The following is an 11,794-nucleotide window of genomic DNA, read 5'->3' on the forward strand; positions in this document are numbered from 1 at the left end:
ATATGTATCCCGTAGACATCCCGTTGAGATTTTAACCAACTTTAAGGCATTGTAGTATCGGAAAAGGGCCAAATATACCCATATTCTGCGAAAAAAATGCCAAATATCTGCTCGTTATCTTTGAGTTAAATATCACACATATTTATCTTATTGGTTCAAATATACCCTTTTTCCGTTAAAATTATTTATCTTGGACCTCCTATCCTACATGACATTGACATTTGATGAGGTGAATGCCGTGTGGCATTGCCACCTCATCAACGCTAACCCATTTTTACCCCTCTCCTCTTCCACCACTAAAATTTTCACCCCCTCCACCACCATTGCCACCATTACCGCCATATTTCAATCCCACCTCCAATCCCACCATTTTCATGTGGAATTTAGCATCGATTCCTAACCAGATCATATGTTAGGCTGTTAGCCAAGTACCTCTCCACATATAGATATGAGTCTTAAGTGAAGCAGCTAAAGTAAGGGAATTTTCGGCATAAACATATTAACTGAAAGTGAAAAATGTAACAAGCAGAAAATGCCTAATACTAATTATATACAATAAAAAGTCAAAGACCACTTTTTTTTTTTTTTTTTTTTTCAAGAACTCAAAAAACCTACTTCAGTTACCTTATTCAGGGTGTGGAAAAAAAAAAAGGTACCTTATTCAGGGCAAAAATAAAATATTAAAAATAACAGCGCAAGCAGAATTACATATCTAGCCCGAAGCTGAGGCTCGATAGAAGTAGCCTCACGAATCAAAACAATCTGGGATTATGGGTCTTGAGATCTCTGTAGTTCTTCTCAATAGATGACCTGTCGAATATTAAATAAATTATTATTGGAAAAAAATCAATTAAAAAATGAAGAAAAAAAGATAAAAGAGAAGAATCTAGTGGCAGCACTTTAAGGTGGTGTAATCACCTTGTTGGGATTGGAGGTGAGATTGAACGATAATACGACGGTAACGGTGGCAATGGTGGTGGAGGAGGTGGAAATTTTGGGGGTGGAAGAGGGGAGGAGTGAAAATGGGTTAGGGTTGATGAGGTGGCAATGCCACGGGGCATCCCCTCATCAAATGTTAATGCCATGTAGAATAGAATGTCTAAGGTGGATACCTTTAACGGAAGAGGGGTATATTTGAACCAATAGTATAACGGTAAGGGTATATTTGGACCTAAAGTATAACGAGGGGTATATTTGGCCCTTTTCCAATAGTACAAGTGTATATTTGGCCCTTTTCCGTTTTAGTATTTTAGTGTATTCCTCACTGTAAAATTATCTTTTTTGTTCTTTTTACTTAGGTATGAAATTTTTTATTTATACTAATATCTAAATTCTAATCCTATCTTGTGAGTAAATAGTAGTAATATTACGTTATATATATATATATATATATATATATATATATATATATATATATATATATATATATATATATATATATATATATATATATATATTTGGTTTAATTAAAGTTGATTTACAATGTTACTCATGATTGGGGATTTGGGGATATACAATGTTAATTGTAATTCTAAATACGAATTAACCAAGCAAGCATGAAAGAATAAATATTATCATGCTTGCTTGGTTAATTCAGATTTAGAATTACAATTAACATTGTATATCCCCAAATCCCCAATCATGAGTAACGTAAACTCCTCTTCCAACCAGTGTTTTAAAAGACGGGGCGTTTTACATACGTCTCGATGAGGCGTAAGTCCCGAGACACGGGGCGTAAGTCCTATGAGTATTTAATTTTTAGTGCTTCATAAAATAATATAATTACAATAAATATTTTTAAATTGGTAAAATTACATATAAAAATAAAACTGTAAATAAATAAAAGCAATCCATTATACGTCACTTACAACTTGTAATTATATAAATAACATAATTTTCATAAAAGCTATTATGAAATGCAAATCAACTCTAATATCTTAACTTTCAAACAATGAAAAAATCACAAATTCTTAAAACAATATTACTATCATACTATTCATTTTATCTCCCTATAAGCAAATAATCAATAAACTTCATCAGTATTATAATTAAAAATTAACTTCTTCATGAATAAAAATAAAATTACTTTCAAATAGCAAAATAATAAAATATGATAATTTTGATACATAAGACAAAAGACCAATGACAATTTAAATGTACAATTCCGCTATGTATTTTAAAAAGAAATATTAGGTGATGTTCACACTCACGATGTTCTCAAATAGTAAATATGCAATACTATGACTTGTTATTTGAGTTACACCCAATCTTCTTATTTCTATATGAAAAATTATTAAGTATCATTCATTTGTTAAATAATTACGAGGGTCAACGATTTTATTTAAGGAATTTAACATATAATTTGTGTAAGAACTGTTAGGCGAGCCTCGAGCATTGGGAGTTAGGCGTATTTAGGGCGTACAGTCGAGCACTTAGGGCGTAAGCCTCACAGGAACTAAGCCCGCACGTAAGTCCTAGGGTGTTTTGCCAGTGCCCTGCCCCGATGCAAGCCCTGAAACTGCTTTTTAAAACACTGATTCCAACCCAATCAAGAACTTTGATCATCTCGTTTGATACATAAGCCATTTGCCCAATTTATGAGATAAGCACTTTCTTTTTTAGTTTGTTTAAAAAATAAAGAATGAAATATTTTTATATTTTAATTTAATTTTTAACTTTTTATTTTATTCCTAATGAAATTATTTAAAATCACACAAGTGTCTATACTTTATTTTAGACTATAAATTTAAAAGTACTTTCTTTCTTTGATAAATTTAGTATTCAATTTCATATAGATTGAGACGGATGCAGTGGCGTACGCAAAATTTTTCATCAGCGGTGTCACATTTTAAAGTGAGTAATAATAAACGAAATAATATAACACCACATTAAAAAGGAACAAATACTAATAAAACACAATTCATGTACTTTATTATAACTTTTCTAAAAAAATACTACTACTTTTCTCGATGAGTTTTTTTTTTTTTTTTTTTTTTTAAATTTATTAAAAATTACCTCATTAGAAATAATACTAAATACTTTTTTTATATTTGGCACCAAATATTCATTAAACAACTGATTATTCATTTGATTCGTAAATTGTCTTAATCAATTTTATTGGCAAGAAAGAAGGTGAAAGGAAAAAAAAACATAAAAAGAATCGCACCTACAAGAGATAACTATCTACGAAAGCAGCAAGATTCTTCTTTAGTTGAAGATGTTTATTGTCTCATCAATAGATAAGTGAGTTTAGACCAATGGGTTTTAGTTTTGTTAACTTCCAAGAGGTAATAGGTTCGACTCTCACATGTATCATTTGACAGAAAGATAAGTGGTGATCAAAACTTTTATTTAAAAAAAAAAAAAAAAAACTCGCGCACTCAGTAGATAATCTCAGCGCGTAACCAGTTGAGCTGCGCAATACTTAGCATTAAGCAGTGTCACTATATTCTATATATCATCATGTTAGCTTCTGCCTTTTAATTATATATACATATTTAGCAAAAAAATTCGATGAAGCAGTGTCACGTGACACCCCTCGGCTTAAGGTAAATCCGCCCCGGACGGATGAGTAGGAAATGAGAAAGTAATTTAAAACGTGGCTGAATTATGATTTTCATGCTCTGATGACGCTCACATCAAGTAAGCTGACATCATGACCTCCTTTTCTTTGTCATACTCTATTAATGCATCTGCCAATCGGCATCATTTTCTTTAGTTATTTATTTCAACTTCAAGAAATATTAATTAAAAATTATATATATGAAGGACAACGACGGTTGGCGGGGGGGGGGGGGTGGGGGGGAGTGAAAACGACAAAACACGTTAAACTAAAAGGTTAGTGAATTAACAGTACAGTAATAGCATCTAACATCCAAAAAGATTGCCAAATGATATGAATAAATTGCCCAAATATCACAAGTACGTACCACCTTGAATTACTCCTCCGGCTATATTTATTTGTTCATTTTTGATTTGGTACAACTCTTAAGAAGTAATAAATAAAATGATAATTCTATTAAATCCCCACTAATTATATGTTGGGAAATGATTGAAAATTATTATAGTATTTAATAATTAGGGTAAAATAAGCATAAAATGATAAATTAACTCTTTATTTTTCAAACTGGATAAGTAAAAATGAACGTGTTTTAACATACTAAACGTGTAAAAGTGACGGAGAGGAGAGAGTAGTAAACATTTCAAATTCAAAACATCCGCTGGAGTAGGAGTTTATTGACTCGATAAAGTCATCAGCCCCGGCTAGAAACATAAATAGAAAAGTAAACTCTTAAAGAGAGCCTATTTGTCTATTTTTAACATTTTGACTAGAATTATGCAATTAAAAATTCATATTTGAGCTGTTTTGGTGTGATTGAATCACAATGATTAATAGTTAGGGAGTAATCAGACAAAAGCTAGATAAATTAGTTGTACCTTGGGTTTATGTTTTACCTATTTTTGGTGAAACGGTAATAAAAGAATGTATATCTGTATGTAACTGAGTATATTTACTAAAAAAAGGTGATTTAATACATGTACCGTAACTGAATCCAATTGAGTGCATAACGTTATGAAAGCCAACTACTTTCTCCTGAAGACACAGTAGTTTTTTAATGTCCTCTGATTTTCTTTTTTGGGATTTGTCCTTAGCAAACACACAAATGATATAATGAGCCGCCTCGAATGGCTGTCAAAGCGCGGCTTGATGCGAAATTTGCTATGCAAAATTGAACAAAGCAGTAATATTTTAGGGAAAAATAGGTGCGACTGAATAAGTACTGAAGTTCAGTTGTTCATAAGTAAAGAATTATTGGCTCAATAATAGTAGTCGACTATAGGTAAAAGTTAACTGTAAACACTACATATGAATAAGTAACTCAGACTTAGAAGTACTATACAAACACAGGGGTAAATCCAGAATTTTAAGTTTTTGAGTTCCTACGGTAATTTTTAAATTAATTTACAATAATAATTGGGTTCACAATCAATTTATAAATATATTTGATAGATTTTTTCAATATATACAGAGTATGAACAAAAGCTATTGAATCCCGAGAGCACATATATAGAGCTTTGGCTCTGACCCTGCCTGTAAAATATAAAACAGGGAACTTTACATTTACAAATCCTAGTCGAAAAAGAATAAAATCTACAAGAGGAGAAGCCCCCAAACACAAAGCTTAGCCATCGCTGACCATCATCAACCCTTCCTCTCACCTCCTCTAGTTTTTGCCTGACCAAAAAAAGCACAAAAGCTTCCAGAAATTTCGTATAGAAGTGTATATTTATTTGATATACTATATACTCATCAGTGTATACTTACTGAGTTGAGTATATATAGATACCTGCTATGATATACTCCGTATGTTTATGTGAAGGTATTTTGACTGGACAAGGAGTTTAAGAATGAAAGAAATACTTCTGAAATTGTGGTCAAAGACAAGTCATAGATAATTGCGTGGCTTAGAGGTGGCAATTTGAGCCCATATTTAGAAAATTAGCTCATTTTACCCACATGTTAGTGAGTTGGGTCACTCATATTTCAGGTGGGTAAATATGAGCTTCAAGTCTCTCTTTAACCCATAAAAATATGGGCAAATATGGGTAAAATATGGGTATCCATATAAGAACACACTAGACCCAATAACAACTCATTTTGAAAATGAGAAATTTCTTTCTTACTTCCCACCTCAACCCTTACCAACCACCCACCCCACCATGCCCCCCACCCCACACTTTTTTTTTTATTTCATATATTTTATTTTTTCTTTTATAAAAAGCTTATAAAAAAGGAGAAATTTTTTTCTTACCTCCCACCCCAACCCTTACCCCACCACCCAACCCGCCATGCACCCCACCCCCACACACTTTTTTTTATTTCATGTACTTTATTTTTCTTTTATAAAAAGCTTATAAAAAAGGAGAATTTTTTTCTCACCTCCCACTCCGATCCCTACCCCCACTCCCACCATAAACCCCTCCCCCCACCCTCCCAAAATTCAATTTCATATATTTTACCTTTATAAAATTTTATAAAAAATGAAAAAAAAAAAAAAATTCTTACCCCCATGACCCCCACCCCACCCCTCTCCAACCCCCCCCCCACCCCCTCGCAAAAAAATCAATTTCAAATATTTTACTTTTATAAAAGTTTTATAAAAAATGGAAAAAAAAATAATCTCCCCCACCCCCTCCACGACCCTCCACCACCCCCCCCCCCCTCCCAAATTTCAATTTTCCTATATATTACTTCTATAAATTTTTTATAAATAATGGAAAAGAATTTATGGTCCCCCACCCCACCCCATCCCCTATCTCCACCCCCCCCAAAAAAATCAATTTCATATATTTTACTTTTATAAAAAAATTATAAGAAATGAAAAAAAAAAATTCTTACCCCCACCCCTCACCCCTGAAATTTATATGAAAAAATTAATTTAACTTGACAAGAGAAAAAATTATAAACATACACTTGAAATAATATTACACTTGTATAATATGGGTTAACCCATAACCAACCCAACCATTTATCACCCAACCCATATTTACCCACATAAAATATGGGCAGTTTGAAACCCAACCCATTTTTGTTCAAATCATTTTCAACCAAACCAAATCCAACCAAACCCACCCATTTGCTACCCCTATGTGGCTAGCTATAAATCATCTCATTAAGAGTAAAATTAGAAGTTTAAAGCTAATTGTTACGTACCAAATATAGAAAAGCATCATTTTTTTGATAGACTAAAAATGAAAATGTGTTACATAAATTAGGAAGGAGAGAGTATAACTTTTATCGATTTTGTGCCGGTATTAATTGTGAACAAGAAAAAAAAAACGTATCAACCGATGTATAGCTGATACTGAATAGTCCTATAATATAACTTAGATATTTGTCGGAATAATTCCCAATGATCCTACCAAACGAGCCAAATGAAAAGAATTAAGTGAATTTTATTGCACCCAACACTGTAAGTTTTGCAGGATTCATTCTGTGAAATGAGTTAATAATAAGGCCGCCCATTATGCAGAAACAACCAACCTATAATAATGACTTATATGAATTCTGTAACATAATACTACAGTACTCTCATTTAATGTCTCTCCTTATCATGACACCAGCATGACTACTGATTTCATTCCACTTGACGTCTAGCTGTCTATATATTTGTAGTACTACTACATAGTCTCCCCAATAGAGCAGGACCATTTTATACTTGGAAAACCCTAAAAGGGAAACAGTGTTTTGTTGTTATCAAGAATCTTTTGAATACTCACAAAGTCTCAAAATGCCTAGACCTAGATGGAAACCAACTCCACATCAACTGATGATATTACAGGATTTGTACAGAAAAGGTTTGACTAATCCAAATTCCTCACAAGTACAAATGATAACTGCCAATCTTTCTATGTATGGAAAGATTCAATGGAAGAATGTGTTTTACTGGTTCCAAAACCACAAAGCTAGAGAAAGGCAAAGCATGAGAAAAAAGCTTTTTCAGCAAATGCAGAAATACACTAATGATGATGCGCAAAACCCTCCTTCTCCTCCTCCTCCTTCTTCTAATACTGCTGCTGTTAATTATCAGCTATACCCCAACTCTCCAACTATATTTCTTCATCAGGTACAAATTTTGTCTGCTAGTGCTGTGTTTTATGCGTTAGCGTGTGCCAGTGTATATATGATTTCGTTCTGATAGTTTTGTCAGACGTGCATGAACGTACATGCAAAATTATATACGCATAATCTTCACGTGCTCTTCTTTTTTGAGAATGACGTAATCCACTCTTACACCAATCAATGTCTTCTGCATACATTACATTTATGTAGAGATGGCCCTGAATTTTAAGTTTATGAGTTCTTACATGTATCTCAAATTAATATATATTTCCTCTGTTTTAATTTATGTGAATCTTTTCGGAATATGAGAGTCAAATTTTATAACTTTGATCGTAAATTTTGACATATATTTTTTAAGTTTGTAAAAATAAAATTTATATATTTAGAAATTATATTAAAAGTACTATAAGTCATGATAATTTATAATTCAAATAATTTAGAAATAATGTAAGAAAAACATGGTCAAAGTACCATCTCGTAAACTCCCCAAATAATAATAGATTCAAATAAATTGAAACAGAAGGAGTAATAATATTCACTGAATTTACACAAAATTATTTATCTAAAATGGAATTATACATATAGGGGTTTTGAGTAAAAGGTAATGGACTTACGTGAACGCATAAGTAGTAATGTAGATTTGTCATAGTTGATCACTTAACTATAGTAAGTCATGTGGTTTGGTGTAAATACCGGGTACGGGTTTCCCTTCTCAAATATCTCATCTTATCAGTTACTCACTATGTCCCAATTTATGTGACGGTATTTTAATTTATAAGGCATGAAGTTTAAGAAAAAAGAAGACTTTAAAATTTATGGTGGTCTAAAACAAGCTATAGATATATTTGGGTGTCCATAAATCATTTTATTAGGCGTAAAATAAAAAGTTTAAGATTAAATTGTTTTTAAATACAGAATATGTGCATGTATAACTTTCAGGATAATTCTTAGAACAAATATATAAACATAGAGTAGCTAGTCATAGGCAACTAAAACTATGTAATGTTTTTAAAATATCTCGTCCTTTTTGTAGGTTGAAGCAACAGATGCATCACCTCACATGGTGAACTACCTCAGGGAGATCAATTGCATGATGAAGACTAACGGTGGAGATTGGATCTTGATGACAAACGAGGGTTCTTCGAGTATTGTCCATTGCAGCAATAACAGACCTCTAAGAACATTAGAACTTTTCCCTGTCGCAGCGACTGGATTCAAGGATTAGAAACTTATAAATCTTCTCCTTTGCTTAATTATATTTCACTAATAAGTATGTAGCAATTAGATTAGTAAATTATTTGAAGAGTATACTTTTGATAAGTGTATTTTGCATGGTAGTTTGGGTTATGTTAGTTTGAAACATTTTAGCCTTCTAACTTATTTCTATTATTTGTACGTGTACATATATGCTTGGTTAATTGGTTTAATTTTCTCCTAATTAAATCTATATTCAAGTCGTCGGGTTGCCCATTGCCCGAATCATATAAGGAGATCGCAGCACATTCTCTCAACCAATATATGGACTTAACACTCCTGTCCATTCTGAGGACTCTATTGAAGCGTGGATTACGGGCCCAACACAGACAAACACAATAAAGGGATCGATGGGTTGCCTCTGATACCATGTAAAGATATGACAGTTGAGTCTTTCAACCTCAAAAATTAGTTCACGAGGAAACATTTTTCAAAATCATAATAAAAAGATCAAAATTGAAAAATCATGACTATGAAAAGATCACAATTCAGTTCCTCAACTAATATGCAATTTAACCTTTTCTACAAATGAAAACATTTTAAATATAAAAGCAAGGTTGAATCGATGAGTGAGGCTGCTCTAGTTGCATAACACCTCTATTAAGTAATATGTAATTTAATTTGATTTTACCTACTAAGATTAGATTATTTGGTTTGGTGTAAATATAATGGGTGCAGGTAAGCATTTATTCTACGAGAGTTGGTGGTTGAAAAGTACGATGTGATGACTTATCCGCATTTTGTATTTATATCAACCCAATAAATACATGACACACATCTTCACATATTATTATCACTGAATAATAGTAAATCAATGCAAATCCTCTTAATTTATGATTTAACATGGTAAATTAATATGATTTAGCGTAAACACTTGATGTCAGTACATTTTTTCATGATTTGCCATTCAGTAAACCATGTTTAGCTGAGATTTGACATTTAGACCTCGTTTATCTCCAAATTTCACATTTACTTCCCCATATAGTTGAGTCCGTCTTTCACAGGGACACTCAAAATTTGTTTTAACTCAAATCCGTTAATTATGTTTTAATCTGATTATCTTCGAACTTATTTTTCACTTTGACTACATATGCCGCTCATGAGTTTGCAGTTTTAAACACACAATTCAAAAAAGGGTAAAAATCATTTTAGTCCTTCAACTTTACTTTAAAAATCAAAGACCTCCTCCAACATTGAACAATCGACATTTTCATCCCCTTATCTCAATTTCCGTACATTGATCAGTAACTTTATATTATTTGACCGATCATCAAAGGGGTAAAGGGAATTTCACTTATATTTTTTTTATTAATTAGTGAGTACCCTAATTAATAATATATAAATTTTTCATAGTTTCCTTCGTTAATTAATTCTAACACTTTCGGCCATCTTCAATTTTTCTCTATAACCTAAGCAGTTCTTCATATTTTCAGAGAACCTTTCAAACCCTAATAAACAATTGTTCTCTGGAAATATGAAGGTTACAAGGGTTTGAAATGTTCTCCGAAAATATGAAGAACTGCTCTGGCTATGGAGAAAAATTGAAGACGGCAGAAAGCGTTAGAATTAATTGATGGACGAAACTGTGAAAAATTTATATATTATTAATTAGGGTACTCCCTAATTAATAAAAAAATATAAGTGATTTCCTTTTACCCCTTTGATGATCGGTCAAATAATATAAAATTACCGATCATGGCCGGAGAAGTTGAGATAAGAGGATGAAAATGTCGATTGTTCAATGTTAGGTCTTTGATTTTTAAAGTAAAGTTGGAGGACTAAAATGATTTTTACCCATTCAAAAAAAGATATGGAGTTTCTTTTTTTCTTAAATTTCATATCCTATCAAACGGTGTTCTATAAATTCTGAGGGAAGCAGTACTTATTTTCACATGATCCATGAATCGAATGATTTTATATCAGAAAAGGTCCAAAAATACCCCTAACGTATGGGAAATGGCTCACAAATACCCTCCATCCATCTATTGGTCCAAAAATACCCTTCCATCCACCTATTTAGTCCAAAAATAGCCCCAACCTATTTTTTTTTTTGCTCAAGAATGCCCCTCAAACTAACACCCTAATTTTGATGGTATTTTTTCAATTTTAAAATGCCACGTGACTTTTTTTGATTGGACACATATATTATTTAATTTAAAAACTAAACCCCACCCATTTAATCTAACCCATTTTGTAACAAGTTCAAGCTCTATGGTTTCCATAATAAATTTATTTGACAGTGAATTTTGAGAAACATACTAGTCATTTCTTCACAAACAAACATAAACAAGCTCAGACAAAAGAAGATGGCAATCCAGCAGCCATTGGCACCAAAATAAAGAAGAAACGTCCTATCCCAGCAGCCATTGGTGCACCGAAACAAGGAAGAAATATGTTCTGTTCAATGTTGCACTATAGGAATTGACTGTCTAGGAGCTAATTATACAAGTCAGTACTCACTTGTATTCTTGAGCCATAGAGCTTGAACTTGTTACGAAATGGGTTAGATTAAATGGGTGAGGTTTAGTTTTTAAATTAAATAATATATGTGTTCAATCAAAACAAGCCACGTGACATTTTAAAATTGAAAAAATATCATCAAAATTAGGGTGTTAATTTGTATTCTTGAGCCAAAAAATAGATTGGGGGTATTTTTGGACCAAATAGGTGGATGGAGGGGTATTTTTGGACCAATAGATGGATGGAGGGTATTTGTGAGCCATTTCCCATACGTTAGGGGTATTTTTGGACCTTTTCCGATTTTATATTAATACAACCAGCACGATTAATTTATACTCTCTCTGTCTCAATTTATGCGGCACTATTTTATTAGGAACGGAGTTTTAAAAAGAAAGGAACATTTTTTACATTTGTGGTCCAAAATAAACCTTAGATATTTATATGTTTGTAAATCAT

General features: G+C 32.2%; 1 protein-coding gene across 1 annotated transcript; it reads left to right on the top strand.

Moving 5' to 3' along the window:
* Window positions 1-7,253: 7,253 nt before the first annotated feature.
* On the top strand, window positions 7,254-8,895 carry LOC132054688 (WUSCHEL-related homeobox 3-like). Its single transcript, XM_059446659.1, has 2 exons — window positions 7,254-7,628; window positions 8,658-8,895. The coding sequence occupies exons 1-2, from the start codon at window positions 7,293-7,295 to the stop codon at window positions 8,847-8,849; spliced, it is 528 nt and encodes a 175-aa protein (XP_059302642.1). The 5' UTR covers window positions 7,254-7,292; the 3' UTR covers window positions 8,850-8,895.
* Window positions 8,896-11,794: the final 2,899 nt, after the last annotated feature.

This window comes from Lycium ferocissimum, chromosome 4, assembly GCF_029784015.1.
Source record: "Lycium ferocissimum isolate CSIRO_LF1 chromosome 4, AGI_CSIRO_Lferr_CH_V1, whole genome shotgun sequence".
Lineage (NCBI taxonomy): Eukaryota > Viridiplantae > Streptophyta > Magnoliopsida > Solanales > Solanaceae > Lycium > Lycium ferocissimum.

Coding starts and splice junctions, on each gene's coding strand:
- LOC132054688 (XM_059446659.1), top strand. CDS start 7,293: ATGCCTAGACCTAGATGGAAACCAACTCCACATCAACTGATGATATTA. Junction 7,629..8,657: donor CAACTATATTTCTTCATCAG/GTACAAATTTTG, acceptor TCCTTTTTGTAG/GTTGAAGCAACAGATGCATC.